The sequence below is a fragment of the Brachyistius frenatus genome, unplaced genomic scaffold, assembly GCF_029030835.1.
Source record: "Brachyistius frenatus isolate BFR_SWC_R1_liver_20210118 unplaced genomic scaffold, ASM2903083v1 Contig_43, whole genome shotgun sequence".
NCBI classification, from domain to species: Eukaryota; Metazoa; Chordata; class Actinopteri; family Embiotocidae; genus Brachyistius; species Brachyistius frenatus.
The window spans coordinates 2,992,136-3,015,184 of NW_027210642.1; the positions used below are offsets into that span (position 1 = coordinate 2,992,136).

Consider the following 23,049-nt stretch of genomic DNA (forward strand, 5'->3'; position numbering starts at 1 on the left):
CAAGTTCAGGCCTGTTTCCCCAGCCTCACTGTTATGCATATTTTTAAATCTCCTATAGTAATGACAGTAAGTGAATACACAAGATGCAGCCATTAGGACTGCATGTGTGCATATGAAAAACATTCATTCGCATGTTCCTGGTTAGATAAATCGTCTCGCTTCCCCTGTCCTCTCTCTCTGCTCTTCAGGGATTAGGATGCGTCAAGCCATGTTGAGTCACTGAGTGAGCTAAGAAATCACCTCCAAAACTGATCCGCAAAGAGCTGACGGCATGGATTGCTGCGCCACAGTCACTGCCAAATGTGGAAAACCAGCTGCATGTTTTCCTCAACTACACAACAGTAAAATCATGTGCATGCCTAATTTATCAGTCCAGCACACATGTACACACAGATAGTGCACATACTATCTGATGAGGACAGCATCGCTTAGCAGATCGAGACTCTGTTACGTGCTGCACAATAGAGTACTGCTGGTCAGCTGAGACTCCATATGGAGTATTTTTTTTAACAGCAGAGGTAGAGATTTGAGTCAGTCAGTGCTTAAACATGTATTTGATAAAATGCTGCAATACCTCATTGGAAGAGTATATTTTCTAAATGTCTCCGTTATGTGACTTACATTAGAATCAAAAAACAAGATACGCACAGTTTCTTGAGTTTCCTGTCAGCTTTTTAAAGAAATTAATAAACATTGGATAGCTCAGAGCGGAACATTTCCTCGGGGGTGACAAATTATTTAAATGATAGCAATGTGTAGCAAGGTTGGTGCTACCGGGGTCTCTCCTGGACACAGATGACACGCTCAGTCGTACGTACGGGTGTAAAATGCCTTTATTTGCCCCGCCCATACACCAATGTCTCCGTGCAACCGCTCCTCCCCAGCCTCCTTCTCCCTCATGGGAGAGCTCATCAGTCCCTATTTGGCTCAGCTGTGCTCATTACACCTTCCCGGCACCGTTCCCTGAACCACTTCTCCCACTCTCTACCCCCTGCAGCTGAGCTAACCACACCCTGCCACCACAATATGCTTGTTGAAAAGCAACACTGTCATTTCCTCTTTGTACAGTTCATCATTAGACATGATAAAAACATACCCATAAGCCACTATTTACTATCCTAAAGGTCATATTACATATTATTAGTCATATTTGCGTGATTAAAGAGGTGTTAGGAAATTACAAGACAATGGAAAAGGTTATCTGATAAGACCTGGCACCATAATGCGTGGTGTGTTTACCTTTGTGTCAAGCTGAATGTTTTAGGGTAGAGTGACCTCAGTTACCTGCAGCGTCTCTTTTCTGAGGAGGAGGAGGTGTGAGCGAGCCAACGAACCAGCTCTTCGTCTTCCTCTGTGTCACCTGTAAAACAAACCTGAAGTAAACATGTTTAAATAGCCTTTCCAGGCACAATGATAAAACTGACAGATCTGACTCATAACAAGCAGGTTGGACTTTGACACAACATTCTTTCGATATAAAAATCTTATCTAACAAGACTCATTGTCAATAGACACTCAACCATTTTGTGTATATTGTGCAGTCTGAAGCATGAGGGATGTTTTGTGTGTGTGTGTGTTTGTGTTCGTATTGTTCCATAACTCACAGGCTGCTGAAGGCAGACTGGAATGCAAAAACAAGATCATGGAAATAAAAACAAGAGTCAGGTCCTGTGAGGTGTCAGTGACGACTGCTGTGGATCGGTGGGAGGAGGATCCTGGGTTCCAAGGTCAACAAGCAAAGCCTCCTGCAACACAAACATTCACATGTGGTGTAATATAATAGTGACATGACACTCAGCCCATGTTAATACACACAGGAGAATCATGAAAACATCTCATTCATCACTTAAGCATGCTACAATACATTATGCAAGTGAAGCTCATGAAGTTGAATGAATGCAGCTGACCTCATTGCTTACTCTCAGACGAGCTACAGCTTTCTGTGTGTTCACTTTGTGTTTTTTGCCCATAAGATGACGTGCGAATGTCTTTAAATATGTGTGAGAATGCACACAATCATCTGTGTGTGTATTTAAGAGGTCATTTAGGCCATGAAACGCTCCTTCCCTTATGCAAACCATCATAATGTCACATATACACCACTATATTCTCCATTCATGTGATTCACCCTCTACTGCACTATGGTGTGTATGAGTAACATTGATAAACACAATTCTAGAAGGAGATTCCTGTGTGTGGGAGATTGACTAAACTGTATATATTAAAAGGACAAAAGAGAAAAAAATGACAATTGTGACGCAATATGATGTAGACAGCACGAGTGAATATTCAAAACCTGAGGTGCTGATGTCACAGGACACTGAAGTACATCAGAAAGTAAATTAAATGTGCTTGTTAGAGCTCAGGAAACTGTTAATTACAGTGCAGGTCTCTCGTTCTTTTTTCTCCTGTGTGTGTCTGTGAGAATGTATATCCTGTCATCTATTTTATGTGCATGTAAGTATGATGATAGCTTAGTGCCGATAGTTTAATGAGCATGCACACAACAGACCCCTGACAATATTCCTTTCATTTCTACTGGTGAATGAGGAGAGCTAGTGAGTAATTTGTGTGTGTAATACTGATCCACTAATATCACTTGCCAAGGAAAGCTTGTGTATAATTGGTGGATAGAGGACAGTGAGTACAGTAAGTAGCAGACATTATATTTAATAACAGTAATGGTGCATTATCAAAATCTGTTACCCATAACTTGTCTTTTTTTCTTTTATTATTTGTCTCTTAGTATCTCTTAAAATAAATGATCGTTTTCCTGCCAGATGGACTACAACCACCTTTACGATGGATTGTTTACAGTTATTTGATGTAATTGTCGAACAATGTCAGTCTGACAGCTACCGCTCTGCTCTTTACCTCTGTCCTGTAATTATGTTTCTCCTTCCGCTTGGTTTTGGTGACGGACGATGACGGCAGTGGAAAAGCAGAGGGAAAGGAAACCTCCTGCAGGAAGATGAGGAGTGACGGCCGAGACAGGAAGGCAATCGCAGGCGAGGAACCACAGAGATGTCTATCTGTCTAGACACGGAACAGCTGGAACTAGCACACTGCAGAAATAAAAAAAAAGTGATAAGGTTGGAATTAACTGGTTGACAGTGAAAATCACCTGCTTTCATGGACATCATTGAACTGTTCTGAGTAGTCAGACTTGCATTAAAGACAATGAAATTGGAGAGTGAAAATTGTCTCATATAATAGGTCTTTTTTGCAGCGGATTTTTTTGGGACTTGTAAAAGCAGGAAAATCACTGCTAGAACTAATAACCCTGATGACGGCTGTGCTCAATTTGAATGTCCCACTATGTTAGCAGGACCCTGGAACTGGAGCACTTAAATGGCACACATCCATTGTTAATGTTACTAATTTCACCTGCTTTCCATGCTATTAAATCTCAAAATGACTGCTGTAAAAAAAACCCTCTTATGGTGCTTTGGTTTTGATGAGAAACTTTAACTGTGCTTTTCTCGCTGTCTCGCTCTTTTAGCCATTCTCCTCTCCAGTTTTTCAGGTGAGTGCCTCACTGATCCGCAGCACAACCGAACACAAGGCTTTGTTTATTTAACAATAGGGATCAGCCAAGTGTGAACGGCTACACAAGGGCTGCCTTAACAAAACACGACACTGATAGACACACTGATTTAACTGACATTTTACGGCACTGCAGCAGCTCCCTATTTACAAATCCCTGTCCCCTGAAACTCCTGTCATGTTACTCATTAGGCCAGACAGTCGTGGATACTGTTGTGAATCACAGGAAACAGCAGGCACAGAGAGCAGCTTACAAACTAAATTAACCAAACTGGTAATTTGATCAGAATCTCTTGCATACTTTCTCATGAGTCCACTTAGTGGGCAGTGCATGCCAGTGTTTGTAAATGTGTGTCTGTGTGTCATGTGTGTCTGTGTGTCAGAGTAAGTGGTGGTGTTTATCAATTGAGTTGCATTGTATGTGTGTGTGTGTGTGTGTGTGTGTGTGTGTGTGTGTGTGTGTGTGTGTGTGTGTGTGTGTGTGTGTGTGTGTGTGTGTGTGTGTGTGTGTGTGTGTGTGTGTGTGTGTGTGTGCGTGTGCGTGTGTGTGTGCGTGTGTATGCTGTGAGTGTATGTGTGAGGCTACCGAAATAACAGAGCAGGATATAAAAATCCTGATTGTTTCTGAGAGATTATCCTCCACAATGCAAGTCTTTATCAGAGAGCCTGAATTGCTGTAATAAGACACACTCACCCTGGGTTTGCCCAGTCAAATACTGAGACTTACTCCCCTGACGGATCACAGGCGGGGAAATAAATGAAGAGAGAAGAGAAAAGAAACACAGAGGGAACGAAGAGCAAAGGGAGGAGTGAGAGGTGGAGTGAGAGGGAAACAGAGTGAGGAGAAGAGTGAAATATAGAGAAAAGCTGAAGTTAAACAAGTTTAACTGGAGGCCATGCTTCAAACAGAGAGGTTTGTTTCCTGACAGAGATCCCTCTCAGGAGATTGAGCTGGAAAACAGATTACAGTTATGTCCAAGTTGCGCAACATGTGCCTCAGCACCATGTGCCTCAGCACCATTTGAACAAAAGCTGCAGTGCATCACAGTGCTGGGACATGACTGCTTGGACGTTATAGCCTAATGCAGCCTCACTAAGCCCTCATATCAGAACAGTGATAGATGCACAAGCTGGGATTGGTCTGTTCGCAAACATCTCTCAGATATTTCATCTTTGGCACTGTGGAGGAGAGGTGTTTTTGATTGGATTGTTTTGTTTGCTTCCTTTTATAAGACTTTCTCAGCAGGATCAGGTTGCTGTGCCCAGACTAACTAAGCTCTGCAAAGGGGAGTTGTGGTTTTGGAAGGGGAGAGTTGGCAGAGAATGGAAGGGGCTTTAATATGTGTGTACTGTAGGAGGTGTGGATGGGTTAGCGGGTGTGCATGGCACTGTGTGAGGCCCTGTGATTTCATATATGTGTTTATTCCCATGGCAGCTCCACTCCAAGCACCCATGACAAATATTTGTGCTGACAAATTCACTTTAACTTGTTCTTTATTTTATGCTATGTTCAGTAAGTGCCATGATGTAACCACATCGCATTACTGAATGTTTATGTATTACAGAAAACTGGCACATTGTTGTACTATGAGTGAACATAGAATTTTTGGGAACATATTTCTCTGTAAGCAAGTTAGTATGTCAGTGTGCGCTGGTATTAGTGTGCTTCCCGTGCAGGCAGACTGTAGATGTCCCTTTGTGATATCTAACCTGTGCCAGTGGGAGTTTCGGGATTCATACTGAGCCAACTGGGCAGACCAAAGTTCTGTAAGAGTCCCAGCACGATTTGCCACTCTCTAAACTCTCCTCTCCTTTGGTCTTGCTCTCAGAATGATGGATTATACTTATTACCATTTTACTTGAAAGCACCCCCACTGATTCAGTGCTTTTCCCCGGCACAGCACTATCACTTCTAATGTTGGGGTTCAGGGAAAATGGTAAATGTCATGTAAATGTCTGTGATGTTGCTTCAGTAATATGTCATGTAAATGTAATAATAATGTAATAAAACTGGAAAACTGGCGTAATCTACGGAGAAAGTCCAAATACTCACTGTCAGGGTGTGAACATGATACTGTTTTCTTAAAAGGAGTCACTCCTGGCCTGTATCTGCTGTTTTGGTTGCGGTCGACTTTCTACTGGGTGTATTTTGAAACCGTTGAGGAGCCATGCAAACTCAAGCCAAGCAGGGTGCTGGGCAGCCAGCACTATTGTTTCAGACCTACTCAGGAGTCTTGGGATGTAGGTTTGCCTCAGCTTTGACTCCACAACTCACACACCTCAAACGGTGCACCCTGTTTTGTTCTAAACTGCAGTTCATAATGAACTGTACAAACTTAATGGGGGTTCAGTTATCCTTGTTTGTCGTTTGCTCGAAGAGAAAATCCTCCAAAACACCAGAGCCAAAACTATGCTTCCCTCCTCCACATGGATAGAGAACAAGGGTGTGAGCGGGTGGCGGAGAGTCGGGAAAAGAGCTGTTCATCTCTCATTGCTGCTCTTATGAACACAACAAGAAGGGAAGAGCTGTGACAGATGCGGAGACGACTCAAGAGCAGCAGAATTGTAATCATTTATCCTAAAAGTCCTGCTTGGACTTTTTGTAATTCACTGATTCAGACTTCAGAACTAGATGTAGTGAGAGCCATGGGACATGCATGTTCCTTGCTTTGAGTGTGGCAGGATATCCAAGCCTCCCACTGTCACTTGATATCTATGGAAAATGGATCAGATGATTGGACAAGTCCACAGCTTCCCCCCTGGAGAGCTGAGACAAGTCCATTTACTCTCTCATTCATGGTTGTTGTGATGCTGTCATCTTTATTCATTATGGATCCAGCCAAGAGATGATGAAGTGATCAAGAATGATGCAATGTTAACATAATTAGTCACAATAAATTGACTAATAAGTAAATCTTATTGTCTTCAATGTCACATTATCTATTCCCACATTTAAGGAGGAAACTTGACAGTATTGTTTTGGACGAACATCTTTACTCGAATACATTATTGCCATAAGAGACAGGGGAGGGTACAGGAGAGGCTGGGAGGAACAGTGAGATGGAAGAAATTGACTTAGTGAAAGAGATAGCCCACACTGAGTGACACAGAAGATAGTCTGTGTTTTCTCGATGGACCAGAGAAGATGTCGTGTAAATGAAGCGTGGTGCACCATGGCGGCCTCTGCTTTATCTTTGCACTGTGTGTCTGTGTGTGTGTGTGTATTTGTGTGAAAAGGAAATGACAGGGGCCTCTTTGAGTACTCAGAGACCTCTGTTCTCTCATGGTTACAATATGTTGGGATGATTGCCATCCTCTGTCCACAAAGTGTCTCCAAAGATCACAGGAAGATATCCAAAACACAAATTTTTAACTTTGATTAATTCAAATCCGTCCAGCTGTGCGGTGAAAACATCCTGCGGCAAATACAGACTCCATACTGGCTCTCTTCAAATAAGCTTTAGTAAGATAGACTATTTGTTGTCTTCTCTTTGTTTTGAGTTTATCAAGAATGAAAATAAACCCCCTGTGGTGATTTAGTGTCTTCACAGCAATCATTTGCTCATTGTCTACTTGTGACCCACAGGACAACGGCCTCCCCTTGTGTTTGTTGTGCAGACTACAGGCCAAAAGGACAAACTTAAACCAATAAATAAAAACTCATGAGTTTAGTGCAACATCCTGGCAGTCCCAAAGTGTTGCCGGTGAATGTGCTGTAGGTGAGAGAATGGACAGGGTACCACATTGTAAGCTGAAGTCCTAATGCTTTTGTTGGGGAGAATACAATTTTTTTTCTTGTTTACTAATATGATATTTGACCAAAATAAAAACATTACATGAAAAAAATATCTGTGATAAATAAATGCGAGGCACACAGGAAGCCCAGCTAAACAGACATATCATATTACAACGTGGGCAGGCTATGAACTCAGTCCACTTCCTGCCTCTGCTACTTCCTCATACAGAACCGGTTCATTCTAGTTAACGAGCAGTCGAGTTTTAATTCCACAAAATGACTCTTTCAAAGCGTCTGATTACTTTTGTAACTCTATCAACATGCATCGTACATTCACTGGGTATGTATTTGAGCATTGTGAATATGTATTTCTCCCCTCTTTTACATGTTTTTTTCTCACCGAGTCTTACTTCCTGTAATAGTCTATTTGTACTTTCAATTGTTTCTGTTGTTGCTGGATTTTTGTGATCTAAAAATTTAAACAAAACAAAATGCTTTAGGTGCTTTTCTGACAGGATGCCTTCAGACAAACGTTTCCTGCAATGACTTCAAGGTCATCAATGGATACAAGTTCCCACATAATTGTTCTGAGAAGATTGACATCTCTAATAAGACGGTATTTTGATTTGCTTTTTGACTTTGTAGCAGTTCATATTTTGTTTGATGAAACGATTTTGACAAAATCTTTGTAAACTTATGTGTTTGAGGAAAGAGAAAGGGAAAGTAAGAGAGAGTGAACGTATGATCTCACTCCTTCCTTATTTTTCAACAGTCTACAATTGCGCATGGTGTGCTCAACAAACCGCCTTACCAGAAGTTGTCTGCAGTGATTGACATGGACAACCGTTCAGTTACTCTGAGAGACTGCACAGATTTCTCAGTAAAATGTGAAAATTCCCTGGTAGGTTTTCCTCTATATACTCATGAGTTTAATCTATTAAAATCGTATCATTTGCTTTTATTGTAAATATGAAATATTCACGTTAAATCATCTCTTTTTTTTTTTTTTTTTTAGGGAAAGGACCTTATACATGAGTGGTGTGAGGATTTTAAAACTACCGGTATGGCAATGAGATGTATTTTAAATGATTTAACTGTATATTGAATCATATCTTGCATTACTGATCATGATTATATTAAGTGTACATAATATATAAAATTATCTCACCTCTTGATCTTAAACAGAAGAAACACAGAATCCTCATGTCGCTGATTTACCAACACGATGTAGCCTCATCTGTGAGTACAAAGTTCATTCTGAGGGACACTGTGCACTTATTTAAGTGTCTCGCAACATTTTTGTTGTTAATACAATCAGTTAATTTGAATGACAATAACTCAAATGGATATCTGATGTTTGCATTTTGTCTGTCATACAGGCAGTGTATCACTTGGTGGGATTGTGATGATTGTGATTGTGATTGCCATTGCAATGCTTTGGGGTTACATATCTTTGAAAAAAAAGATGAAGTGAGTTCTGTTGTTTATAATACAATCAACCGTTAATTTAATTTCATATACTTACACATTGTGTTACATGGATTCAGAGATGTGAGTTTGTTGGTTGTTTCTTCTCTCTGCCAGGGGGCAGGACAGGACAGCCACAGTGTCTGGGTATTTTACATACCTACTGACTTGCCTTTATCTCAGTAAGAGGACTTCCCAGCCAGAGTGCAGAGAGGAAGAAGAAATTAGGTCAGTCTTACTTTTAACATTCTGTATGCTTCAGCAGAACCTGTTCATATGTGCACACATACCTGTAAATGCACTTCTGACATGAATTTACAGGTAGTGAAATCCTCTCTACATTAACAATAGTTAATGCTCAATAGTAAAACAATTCTGTTGAATATGTTCTTTAGCTGAACTGCTGCAGAGTGAATAAGATTGATAATAAAAGTAAATGCTAACTCATTTCAGCTGAATGTGTGATGGTGTTGGTGAATCAAATTTTGTTTGAATGTCCCTTTCAGAGACCAGGCAGCCGTGGAGGTCATTGATGTTTTGTATACTCAGCACAACGGTGATATCAGGTGAGCTAACAATCACAAACTACTTTCAGCAGAGCTCAATAAAGTTAAATGCATCCATGAGTTCTATTCAACTTATATATATTTCCTTTGTTATTACTGGAATGTAAAACCGTCTGACGGGGATCAACGTGAAAGTGGTGAAAATGGTGCTGCGCATGATAACACACTTCAAAATGGGTGTCTTCATCGGTGACGCCACCACTTTAACAATATAACATCTTTATCACTCTGACCGCCTTTAGCCTGTTTGTCAGGACCTACAAAGTGTGTGTGTGTGTGTGTGTGTGTGTGTGTGTGTGTGTGTGTGTGTGTGTGTGTGTGTGTGTGTGTGTGTGTGTGTGTGTGTGTGTGTGTGTGTGTGTGTGTGTGTTTTTCATTAACAATATAAAGTCTAGACTCTAATCTGCTAAAAGCTACCTTTGTCTCCATAGTATTGATTCAAATGCTGATGGGAAGACTCCTCAATCCCTTTGTCTGGACCGCAACTTGAGCAAAGGGAGAATCCAGCCAACTAAAAAGTGGGAATGAGAATTGATTACTTTTTCTTGCGCCTGTAGCCTATTTTCCTTTGAAGATTTAGGTCAAGTGCCCCCTTTACCTGGGCAGGTAGTGAATGACATTTCTTTGGAGATGCTGTGCCATTTCTTATCTGTGTTTGTTTTGCAGTGGACACGTAAGAGCCCCCAATGTCAATGGAGCCTCCCATCACAGAGCCATGAGCAGGTAAACCTTTGGTATCGGATGGACTTATCATTCATTCTTGGTTTTTTTTCCCTTCAGTCAACACGATTATCTTATGGCAATTGTAAACATCTGCAACAGGAACATGAGAGATGATCCAGGAGGAGTGAAGAGCAATAAAAGAAAAGACATTTTTGAGTATGTTAATAATTTAGATAATTATTATCCTTGTAATTGAACTGAATGGATTTTCGAATGTTTACTTTTTTGCATTACATAATACGATGACTCTTACGATGAGGTGAGGTTTGTCCTACTGAAGATAATTCTGAATTGTTTTTTTATGCCATCAGCCTCAAAGAATTTGCAGATATTAGGGAGCAAAAAAAAATAAAAAAATTCTTAAATAAATAAATCAATACTCTTTATGTGTAGATACTATATATTCAGCATATAAAAATAGAGCAATTTCTAGATTACCCCAAGTATCTTTTTCTGCATTATGTTCTGTAACAAAAAGTTTTCATATTGGCCAACGTATATGCCAATACCAATATATCTTTAATTGGGCAATATTGGCTGATGAAATCGGGCGGCTGATATCGGTTGGGCTCTAATAAAGTATTTGTTATTTTATCATTACATGCGTATTAGTGTATTACATGTAATTACTTTTACAGCATCCCACTGATTATATCAGCTATGTTGTAAGATGGAAAAATGAGTGCAGAAGCCATATTATCATCCCGCTGTCTTTTAGATGACTGTAAATTGATGTCAAATCAAATTCAATTTAATTTAAATATGTCAAAGGTACACCAAAACAGAATGGATCAGTCATAAAATCAAACACAAAATAAAACTATGCAGAGAAAATAAAACAGAAAGCGCAACAATTATGCATGCAGGGTGATCTTCTTGTAAAATCAACCTAAAGTACTCACCCTGAGGTGTTCCACGATCAGGGAAACGGACAGTGGATCAGCTGTTGGTGATCACGATGCTGGTGACAATGAGACCAAAAAGCTGCTGTCAAATCAACGACGAGACTCCTTCTTGCTATATGTCACTGCACACACATAAAATAAATAAGTGTCTGTAGATTCATGTCAAATAAAAATGTAGTTTAAATTTTGTTTGTCAAAGGTACAAAAAAATACAATAGAACAGTCAAAATAAAACATCAAATAAAACTGGACAGAGAAAGAACAACTAGAGAGAATGCCCAACTATGATGCAGGTTGATCATCTTGTAAAATGACCTCAAGTATTCACCCTGATGTTTTTCTGTGCCTTTTGATAACTGATGATGGCTGTAAATATTTTCCATGATCAGGGAAACGGACGGTGGATCGTCTGTTTGTGATCACAATGCTGGAGACCATGAGACTGAAGAGCTGCTGTCGACTCAAGGGTAAGAGTCCCTTATGCTCTGTCACTGGGCAACCAATAAAATGAATTGAGTTAAAATGAAGAATGAAGTGTAAAGAAAAGCCATGTTATCATCCTGTTTTTATATCAACGTAGATTGATATAAAATCAAATTTAGTTAAATTTTCATTTGTGAAAGGTACAAAAAATACAACGGAACAGTAAAAAAAAAAAAATTAACAAAAAAAAAAAAATTGGGCAGAATGCACAGCAATCATGCATGCACGGGATCTTCTTGCGAAATGACCCGAAGTACTCACCCTGACGCTTTCCACAATCAGGGAAACGGACAGTGGACGGGCTGTTGGTCATAATGAAGCTAAGGACCCTGAGACCAAAGAGCTGCTGTCAAATCAACGGCGAGACTCCCTCTTCCTCTGTCACTGCACACACATAAAATGAATTGGTTAAAGTGTTAAGAAAAGCCATGTAATCATCCTGTTTTTAGATGAATGTAGATTCATGTCATATCAAATTCAGTTTAATTTTCATTTGTCAAGGCATAGGAGGTGCAGAAAATACACAGAAACAGTGAACAAATATAACATGAACTAAAACTAGACACAGCAAATCAAATAAAACTAGAGAATGCACAATCATGCACCACTACATGGTGATCTTCTAATAAAATGAGCTGAAGTATTCACCTTGAGGTTTTCCATAAACAGGAAAATGGACAGTGGACAGGCAGCTGGTGACCACGATGCTGGAGACCCTGAGACCACAGAGCTGCTGCCGAATCAGCGGTGAGACAGCCTCCTGTTCTGTCACTGCACACACATAACTGTGACCAAAGAGAAAACTGTCACTTTGTAATTTCCAGTTTCTCCCATACCTTGCTTAATTTGGCCTCTTGGCTGCTGTTTGGACAGCTGTCAGGAGTAACTTTATAAACTGCTCTTTACACCCACATCCCAAATCTGAAGGGCCAGTCTGAACTTCAGAACTCGTCTGACATTTGCTCAGAGGTATAAACCAAGCCTCGCTGATACTGTGCAGAGCTTCATGTCTCTATTCCTTATTGTTTCTGTCTCCAGAGCTGCCATCCAGCATTCTGACAAGACAGGTGAAGCAGGCTTGGTGGACAAGCACAGCTTCGACCCGGACGACGTCAGCAGTGCTCTGCTGCACTAGTAAGTAGGAGGATTTCCAACATTTTGTGTTGTTTACATGCGTTTTTGAGACTGAGCAATTATTTATTTTTTTGTTCCAGGGGATTGGCGTGAAGTCAACGCACATCATGAAGACCTGGTAGTAACAGTATACGTCAATAATGATGACACTGTTATTACCCCAGTATTATTATTATTATTATTATTATTATTATTATTATTATTATTATTATTATTATTATTCATATAATATGAATACTCTCACAGTATGTGGTACATTTACTGGCATCTCCCTTTGGATCAAGCACAGCATTTTTGTTTAACTGATGATTTTCAATCCACAATGCTTTTCTCTCTTCATGAGTACAAATTTACAACATTCATCTTTAACAAGCCCATCGTGCAGATGTTTACATGATCACAACATTCTTAACTCATTCAGCTTGTATGTTATTCTTTTTACATGTACATGCATTATACATACAGTACATGAAATGTACTGTACAAGGCAGTATACTGTCTGTTATCATCACATTATCTTGCAGTATAGCTTGATGGATGAAATGAAGACAGTGGTCTCATTTCACAATGTACACGAATCCCATTATGGGAGGTTTGTTGCTGATAATATTAATTGCTTGGCTTGACCCAAGGACGGGTGTGCCGAAGACATGTCAGAAAATGTACCACCTACACTGCTGTGACATAAACATAAATATAATATCGTTATATATTCCTGAACTAAAGAGTTATTTGATATATATACTATACACGTCCCACGTTTGCTTCTTCTGATTTTACATTTTTTGCTTTGATTTTTTTTCTGATTAATCATAATACAAAGAAGCTTGCTGTTCTTCCATTAATTAGGATGATTGAATGGTCATTATCACCTCATATTATAGCCACATTTTTTTTTTCAAATTACCTGAATGATAGCCCTCATGCATGTTATTTAGTATTAGTTATACAGCTTGCATTTTACACATTTTTTTAATTTACAAATGTTATTTTGATCGTGTAAGTTTTGGTTTTTCTTTTTTTAATCAGTGCAATGATTATAATGATTAATATCAATCACTGTAAATCACAACAAGTATGTTAAATATATACATAAAAAAAAATGACTCCACGGATTTCATGTCCCCCTCTTTTTTAGTTTGGTTTTCTTAACTATTAAGGTCAACACAAGGGGGCAGTAAAGACTCACGAGTCCTCCAACAGTGAGGAACATGGGTAGCCCAATTACACCTCTTATTACATTTGTTGAGTAATGCAAATATGATTAATGCGTATTTATTCCAGATTGCAATATAGACATACAAAATATCCTTTCTGACATATTGGATTGCTCTGATCAATCACTGTGGGCGGGACTTAAATATGCCTCTGTTTGATTAAACAGAGGCCCCTTTTACAGTACTGTTGATTGACTATTGTGTTGTTCTTCTATGCAATCAGTGTGAGTTTGTATTTTCCACTATTTTCCAGTCAATCCATAAAAGGACATGAATTACATTACACATAGCTTGGTAATTCAAGTGTTATATACAGTGTATGTTACGGCACTTAAAAGATTAGTCGCCCCTGTGGCTTGATGTATGATGGTAATTACAGTAACACACAAACACAGAGGGGTTCAGGCTGAGCTCAATACATCTCTTTTCTCTATCTCTTTGGATCTGCTGACACTTGCTGTGAGTCTTGGTTTGTCAATGTCCAACTCTATTTTAAGCCTCTCTAAATGTGCAATGACCTTGAAGAAGCCCCTTTTTACCTCTCAGATAGACTGAGTGCTGGGACGTGAATGTGGCCGAGGTTACAGGGCTTTGCTGCTCATGTTTGATATGTTAGTGTGTGAACGCGTTACCGTGGCTCCGGCGAAAAGAGGGTGATTGAATGGTCAAGGCGTCAGAGCTTCACCTCTCAGGGAGTCTCACAGAAAGGACATGAGCACGGCAGGGAGTCTTACATGTCCAGTATGACGTGAGAACACAGGTTTATGTGCAAGGCAAAGTTGCAGTAAGGCTGTAATTACAGATAAATACTCTGATGCCAATAATTGGACATCGGTTGATTAGTTACAATTCACACTTCGCTGTGAACAAGATTATAAGCAGTCAGGAAACAAAACTCAGCGGGAGCTGAGCACTGATCACACATCGGGGATAAGAGGGCTTAAGGGAAGCTGCAGTAGATGGGCCGCAATAACCCAGACACTTACGTGTGTCATCCTTAACTGATCTAGCTGATCACAGTGTTTATGCTTACTCTGGAGTGTGCTAAAGGTAGCCTGTTGTGTGCTGCTGTGCCTTACAAGACAGCTGCAAGCAAACAGTGTTGCATCGAGAAGTCAGTAATCTATACTCACACCGCAGTTATTAAAAGATTACATCAGGGATCACACCACACCGTATGATTAATTAACCTTGACTGATGCTTTGTAAAGCAGAATCCAACAGAGCAAGTATGCCCACCGGTCTGCATGTACACATATATATGAGATGGTTGAAAGCACCATTGTAGCTGGGCTCACTAATACTGACTCAGGGTTACTGTAGTGAAATAAAGCCTCGCTCTCTCTCCAGATTAGTACAATACCAGTCCTCTCAGCCGTCCCGCTGGATTCAGAAAGCATTTATTAGACCAATCCAAAACACCACAGGTCTGGGTTTTGTCTCCCAAATTGACAGCTTGCTTTTCTCTCTGCATCTCTTTGATCACGCTACAAATTATGCTTTATACACAGACCCGTGCTTGACAAAATCCCGGCCACTGGGTCAAATCTACATATGCATACTGTGTGGTTCAAAGGGGAGCTGACTCAGAAAGGGGCTGGGTTGTTTGGCTTCAGTCCCCTGCTTTCCATGGTACTCAAATGAACAGCACAATACTGTTGTGACCTGCAGGATAGACCATGAATAAAACATAACCCCTGTATTAGCACTTAAAGACATGTTTTCATTTCCAGTTTGAATAGGCAGGTAGGTATATTGAAGTTTATATGCATATGAAATAGCAGAAGATTAATCATTTCTGTGTGCTGTTACCCCTTTATCACATTAGCACATACGCAAATACACAAGCAATTTTGCTGTACATCAGTGCGCAACACACACACACACACACACACACACCACAATTCGGCCGCTTCAGGACGCTCCCAGAGAAACCCTCAAGTACAAAAAGTGTATATTTTCAATAGTTTTTTATTAATATGTGCTGATACAAGGTCGCTCTGACCTGCAATGATGGAAACACTCACTGAAAATCATCCCCTTTGGCCCACACAGCTGTCAAAGCAATGACTGAGAAAAAAATAATTCAAATAAGACAAATGAACATCATTACTGAAAGAAAACAGAAACTGAACCAAAGTGTTATATTCACCTCAGTTTACAAATGTCTCGGCGGTACATGATAAAATATCCATCTCATGGAAAAATCACAGAAATGGTGCTATACGTAGAACCTCATATGGCACAAATTCAGTGCTCATTCTTTCTACCAATGCATACAGCCTACTACGTAAAACCACTGGCCACCAATAATTCATTTCCATAAACCTCAGCATTTCAGGGATGTCTAATACTGATCAGGTTCTACTGTACTGAGCTAGTTATTACAGCCCTTGGCTGATCCCATTCATGCCTGTTGTAGCCAGCTTCTACCGCTAAAGACGGACACAGATCGTGTGGGGCTGCATTTCCTGGCCTGTCACATGGACGATCATGGATAGAGATCACTACAGTCATAGACAGGGAGATGCAGGCACAGTTCAGCTCCTCACAGGCAGTGCACCCAGTAGAAGAAAAAACATCAAATAAAATCACACCAATTGATTCAGCCTGCTCCTGCTGTATGGAACTAAAAGTACTTTACCTGTTTAAAGGTGTGTATGGTATACATATCTGTATTAAAAGTTATGCTTGTTTTGGTCTTTGGACCTCGGATCTCTGTAAAAATACGCCTCACAACTTTAGCATTCGAAGATCATACTACACAAAAGGCCTTGTGTCGTTGGCCACAGCCTGTGCATCAAAGATGGCCACTCTCCTGAAATGCTGGCACAGCTCCATATTCAACACAAAAGACAAAGAGCAAAATCTTTATCACTGTGTTTACGCCATACCCCTAAATATTCTTGGTAACTACCTCAAAAGTACTGTATCATGTAGTCACATTACAAGAAATCACTAACAAAATAGTACTATTTTATCACTGTTTATATCTGCTTTTTTAAAATCTCTTTAGGAAAATGCTGTTGCATTTGCAGGCACTCAAAAAATCGTGCTTTAATTGGCTGATGCGGCAGTGGATTCATTTTCACATTTTTTCCAAGGAAGTATCCATTAGACCAAACAACAATCCCATCATCTTTCTTCCTCTGCAGGCCGATTTTGTTTTATGAGTGAACTTGAGATCTGACATGCCGGCTTGATCAATTCAAACTGTAGAGCGATAAGCCCTGGTCTGCAAACCATCAACAGAAAGCCATCTGAAAAAAAGTAGCACATCCTAATCTCTGTATCCCCGGATACAATCCTGCACAGCCTCACTGCAAACCTTCGCCAGCCACGCTCCCCCTCACTCTGCCGACGGCTCTCCGTATTTGCGACATCTATAACACCTCTGCTGATGTGGTCCCTGCTCTCTCCTCTCAGGCCAGTCTTTGCAGCCATAATGACTATCTGTTCGTGTGCTGCTGTTGAACTCACACACCAGTTTCCTGCTTCTTCCAAACCGCCCTCCTGGTGTGATGTGATCCACACAAAAGTGTGTGTGTGTGTGTGTGTGTGTGTGTGTGTGTGTGTGTGTGTGTGTGTGTGTGTGTGTGTGTGTGTGTGTGTGTGTGTGTGTGTGTGTGTGTGTGTGTGTGTGTGTGTGTGTGCGTGTGTGAGAAAGGGTCAACTGCAAGTGAACAGACAGCAGGCCTGCTGGGACCACAGTCTAATGATAGACTGAGCGATGCCACAGCTCACTCTCCAATGACGCCAAGCTGCAGGGGTGAAACAGCACTGTGTCAAAGGTTGGGCATCCAACCTTTTAAACAACTTCCCATATAAGTACTGAAGCACACATGCCAGGCCTGCTACTGGCATGGAGAGGGAGTTGAGTTAAACATTTGCAAACAGAGACAGAAGACAAGGGAATGAAAGAGAGTGAGGGTGAGTTCACTGCAGTAAATTAGTACCCACGGTATTATTATTGTAATCAGAGGTTTGGAGGGCTTTGAATGAAACTCCCATTGTGTGCGCCTCCGTCCGACAGCGTGGGCCACAGACTTTCTACTGTATAATCACTATCATTTACCACAGTGCAGCCCTCCTCTGTTTATTGAGATATTAATCTGGGATAAACAAAGCTTATGACAAAGCAAATTAACACTCTCAAAGAAGTGTTGCGCTAATGGAGTCCATTGAGATTGATATTAAAATGTGGGTGAGTTGGGGGATAGAAAAAAAGAAAAGGAGCTGGGAGGTGCTGGAAAAAAACAGAGAAGCAGGCCAGAGGTGACGCACATTCCCCCTCTCATGGGTAGTGTCTGTCTAAACAGTATTCCTCCTCGGGGCGAGTCCCAGCTGAGTACTAGAGATCAGCATCAGCAAGTTATGTCAAATGCAATGAGGGAAAGATGGAGTTAATGATGATGGTGATGAGAACAATGAGGATAATGATGGCCGTCTTGAGTTTCCCATTAACACTTCCACCCTGGAGTGAATTGTTTTATCTTCAGTCCTGCTTGTTAAAATACATTCAGTTGTCCTCAGTTGACCAGCGAGTGTTGCCTCGGTACACTGACCCACCACTGAACCATAAGATCTGCGCTTCACTTGTCCAGAATTGCAGCATGGCAGAATACACGTGCATATTGTCTTTTCATTTGTAAACACAGACAGTTCCCAAGTTCAGACGCCATCACGTCATGTACCATCAAACCAGTATTGCAAATGTTCCCCCTATGGCTCAAGCAATGATACCAGGTCCTCTTTTCTGAGCCTCATCGCGCTCCACAGCCCGTACAGTGTTCCTTACACCAGTGATTAGAATAACAAGAAGAAATGGTGGCAAATCCTTGTAATCCCTCTCCGTTATCTGTCTTTAACCCTCTCTTTCAGCCCCAGGAGCCACAGCTAAAAGCTGTCCTTTGGGTTCTCTTAGAAGTGGGACACTCAGGCCCTAGCCAAATGTCACACTGCAGTGGCTGCATCTATTTTCTGCTCACGTTGTGTCCACATATCACACTTTTTCACTTGCTGCAGGTTTAGCAGCAGATAGTGGAGATAGTTTAAAAAAAAAAAAAAAAAAAAAAAAACAATGCCATGAATAAATCAATGCAAATAAATATAACAAGCAAATATATAAAAACTGATAAATAAACCTTAACAAATACCGATAAATAAAGCATAAAAGAAGGCAAACTCTTTTTTTTTTAAAGGTCAAACAGATTTCATCTGCATGAAGGAAGCCTCATGACTCTTTCTTGACAGCTAATTTCGCTTGCATAAGGTGGCATATTGGAAACATGTTCCTCCCGATCGGTCAACCCTGCTTGTCATTTTCCTGGTATCGTGTTACCTCGCGTCTCTTGAGGCAATCTGATTTCTCCTGTCCTCCTTGTACCTGAACATCACGGCAAGAGCAACTTCCATTTGAGGCGGAAAAGTATTGACAGCTCTCTGAGATGAGTATCCCTCCCCGTCTGATGTGCATTCAAGTCATGTCACAAAAATAGCCTTTGAAATGTGTGTGCACACAAAAGTGTGGTGCATGGATCGCACGCGTACGCACTCAAACCAAACACGAAGCACACACAACCAGTCGCTCAGATGCATTCATACTTTACACACATGCACACAAACACATGCACACAGGAAAATAATGAATTGTCACATTAGGCTCTAGATTAATGCTGAAACTATCTTTAAGAAACAGCAAAATGCAATATTCTCTGATAGCAAAACAAATGTCATTATCATACATGCTAAAACCCATGTTGTTAAAAGTATGTAATCTGGTTATATCTTCCAAATAATACAAGAACAAACCAAATCACTTTATGGATGCTGTCATTCACCCACAATGCTTTTTCGTGCTTGTGAGGCACAGAATGACATTTGACAACATCTATCTCGCTTGCCCCGCACCTCCCACTCCCATTGCCTTTGCTAATTCCACCCTGGGAATGTCAAAGGTCAAACCACATCATGTAATGGATTATATCACATAAAAATTGTGCCAGGATTTTTTTTCTTTTTTTTTCCATTTTTCCTTTGTATAAATAAAACCTACTGCACATCTCAATCTCTCTGCCTTTCTCTCTCCTTTGGATCTCTGAGGAATTTCACTGAATGACACACAACTGGGGCGCAGAGGAGCGAGAGAGTGAGAGATCAAGCAACGGGGGAGAGAGAGATAGAGTGTATCATTCAGGTCACAAACTCCAAAACATTTTATTCTTTTCTTTTGTCAGTTTGTTGCAGTACAAGAAATCATTTTTCATAGTATTTATTACTTTTTGTTGCTTTTGATCATCTGGTGTCTATTTACATAGTAGGAATAAAGTATTCATGTGTGGTTCCTATGTACACGGTTATACCAAGTGGTCGGCCGGTGCGTTTGTGACGTGTACAGTCTTGCTTGTCACAACAGCACACAGAAATGAAGTCCACTTCAACTGGCTAGGCTCTAACAGCAAAGTACAAGGGTAGAGGGCGACACCAATCCATACGTGCAGCCCCTACAGGATGTAGACCCAGTCAACAAATGAAATACTCTCTTCAAAACAATAGCAAGGCAGTCATTTAACTTTTCAAATGCCTAAAGCAAACAACCAGAGAGAACAGTGGAGAGGATTGGCCAGTCTTAAGGGTGCAGGCTCTCCCGCTCTTGAGGGGTGGTGCAGCGCCTCCTCAGTCTCTGTCTCCACCTCTACTCCACTTCTGTACAGAGTCGTCAATTCACAGCGAGAGAAAATGAAGGCAACTACACTGAATCAGCTCCCACTGCTTGTTTGGAACAAAAGCTCTTGCTCCCTTTTACTTAGATGGAGTACTGTTTACACTTTTGATGTGCGGTAATGAGCACTTCTAGATGTGTGAGTGTGAGTGTGTGTGTGCGTGCGTGTGTGCGTGCGTGTGTGTGTGTGTGTTTGCCTTGTGAATGTTCTAGTTTTCTGTTCTGGCTCAATAAAAGATATTTTTGGCAACAATGAAGAGCTTTCTGAGACATTTTTTAGGTTATAATAGTGTACTATATTCCCTGTCTCCACAGCTAACTACTCCTATCAAAGGATGACTCGAAAAAGACCTATGGATGGTAAGAAAGGGAAACGAGATAAAATATAAAATGATGTTCCCATCTCCCGAGGCAGGTCTGAAGACAAATGACATAAAAAATGTTTTTAACAAAGTTTTAAAGTTTTGAAATATCCGAAGGTAAAGGGGGGTGGATTGGTACATTCAGAGTGCTGGACTTGGCCTTGGGGTACCAAAGGAACTGGGGACGACTGGGGTTATACAGAGCCGATGAACACTCTGTGGAAAAACACCCATCACTCATCTCCATAAGACGGGGGAGGATTGAAGATGAAGGCTGCTTCTGCAGAGTCAGCCACGACTCCCCCAGAAGGTCATTCTGTTTGCTCACATGTTAAATAAAGTCAAGAGAAAGAAAGGCAACCAAACAAGCAGAAAGTGGAGAGACACGAGAATGAGACGGGCTAGGAGGAGGCTCTGGCCATCACATTAGTCCCCAACTTCCTCCTTCAGGCTCCAGTCACAGGCTGGTGACCAGCTGCATCTGTCCATCTCCTTCATTGTGGACAGGCTCCTGAGCCTGATGTCCCTCCCCACTCGGTCTCCGGGGTGGGGCCTGGTAGAAGGTCTGCATGGGGGCCCCACGAGAGCCGAGGGCGGGCCTCCCGGAGCTGTAGTACAGCTCCTCGGGGGGCTGAGCTGAACGGGGCACCACCTCCAGGGGCTCAGGACTGCTGTCAGGGTAGGGCGAGTCTCGCAGGTTGGTGATGCTGGTGTACAGGGAGTCACGGGCAGGGGAATCTGGCACTCTGTTGTTTCCCTGCCCGCCACCACTCTGGCCACTGTGGCTTTCTGTGAGATCGGCCGTGTAGCTCTCCGACTCCTCCGGATCGCTCTGGTAGAGGACTGACTGGGCACGCTGCAACAGAAGGGGCTCCTCCAGAGCTTTATAAAGCAGCTCTACATCCTGCGGTGTGCGCTGCCGCCCCTCTCTCAGATAGTCCTCGTCTTCATCCATGCTTACAGACGGCTCAGGCCCGGCCACCGTTGTCCCCCGACCGACCCCACCGTGAGGACGTCCCCTGGCCAAGCTGCCATATACTCTGTCCCCTACATCACCTTGGCCTCCCCCACTTCCTCCTCCAACGCCACCTCTCAGGTTGTTGTGCACGAGCTCAGAGATGATCATTTTCTCAAAGGCTGCGGCATCGGAGAGGTTTCGTCGGACGCCTCCGCCTCCCAGGGTCTCTGAGCTGCGGGGATTGAAGATGGGCGGGGGAGAGTCTCCACCCTCGCCACCTAAGAAGTCACAGCTGCCCCCGCCTCCACCTGCTGGGCCACTGCGCAGGGAGTAGCTGTTGTTGAAGTTACCATTCAAGGGCAGGGTTTCCATTCCACAGGGGTCACGGGCCTTAGATAATGTACTCTCTGGATCCAAACACAGACAAGAGGGTTTCGCCATAATTATCATACAGTGAGATTCAAATGTCAGGATGAGAAGAAAATGTTAATTACACTTACTTGGGTCACGGAAGGTTCCTGTGCATCCCAGAGAAAGTCATGTGGAGTGAATAAAATGAAACTCAGTACTAAGTAAGTAAGTGCTTTTTACTGATGCAACAATTACGGTTAACCATAATGTAAAAGATATTCTTGTCCATCCCCACCTTTTCACCTCTCTCTTTCTCTCATACAACTCTCATCACATGCCCAGACACATGCATTGTCACATTCATTCTGATTTATGCAGACTTAGTCCAGGTGATTTGACACCATATTCCTCTAACATTTACAGTACTTCTTAGTTCCAGAAAAATTGTGTGGATATACTGTATATTTACTAGTCAATGATACCTGGATACATACATAATTCATACAAAACTTTGTACAGCAGTAGTAATGTTTATTTTATGAATTCCCTGCCACACACCCAATATGTTGTGTTTTTTTCCCCCTCCAAATTACCATCACAGCAAAGCGAAAAAAAAATCTACAGCTGCCTAAAAAGCGAGAAGCGTGTTCATTTTTAAAATTTTATGTGGAGTATGACTTTAATCAACGTTCTTCTTCGATGGTGGTGTGGGAAATTAGACATTCTAATGAAGTGCTCTACCACTCTCTTCTAAAAATGACTTGGCTGCCAGGCCTGTGGCCATCAGGCTTGACGTATTGTGCAGAGAGGCTTTAAAATATTTAACAGAAACGCCGCCTTCAATTTCAGTCCTCAGACACTAAGCCTGGTACTCTGCGGG

General features: G+C 41.5%; 2 protein-coding genes across 5 annotated transcripts in view; one reads left to right on the forward strand and one right to left on the reverse strand.

Moving 5' to 3' along the window:
- The first annotated feature begins 7,504 nt into the window (after nt 1-7,504).
- LOC138623451 (uncharacterized) lies at nt 7,505-12,749 on the forward strand. Of its 3 annotated transcripts, XM_069702995.1 has the most exons (14): nt 7,505-7,622; nt 7,783-7,898; nt 8,055-8,183; nt 8,298-8,343; nt 8,468-8,521; nt 8,662-8,752; nt 8,867-8,977; nt 9,256-9,315; nt 9,982-10,038; nt 10,138-10,194; nt 11,333-11,410; nt 12,096-12,173; nt 12,465-12,560; nt 12,641-12,749. In XM_069702995.1, coding segments are annotated over exons 1-14 (1,038 nt in total). In that variant the 5' UTR covers nt 7,505-7,558; the 3' UTR covers nt 12,642-12,749. The 3 variants fall into 3 exon arrangements, with proteins under 3 accessions (XP_069559096.1, XP_069559098.1, XP_069559097.1); XM_069702997.1 differs by lacking the exon at nt 10,138-10,194; XM_069702996.1 differs by lacking the exons at nt 12,096-12,173; nt 12,465-12,560; nt 12,641-12,749 and adding an exon at nt 11,709-12,059.
- A 6,697-nt stretch (nt 12,750-19,446) lies between these two features.
- The window catches only part of adgrl1a (adhesion G protein-coupled receptor L1a), an 88,947-nt gene continuing 85,344 nt past the window's right edge, over nt 19,447-23,049 (reverse strand). For both annotated transcript variants that reach the window (XM_069702992.1, XM_069702993.1), the window contains 2 exons: nt 22,319-22,336; nt 19,447-22,225 (listed from right to left, as the gene is read on the reverse strand). In XM_069702992.1, the coding sequence (XP_069559093.1) occupies nt 21,318-22,225; nt 22,319-22,336 (926 nt within the window). In that variant the 3' untranslated portion in view covers nt 19,447-21,317. The remainder of the gene's footprint in view (nt 22,226-22,318; nt 22,337-23,049) is intronic.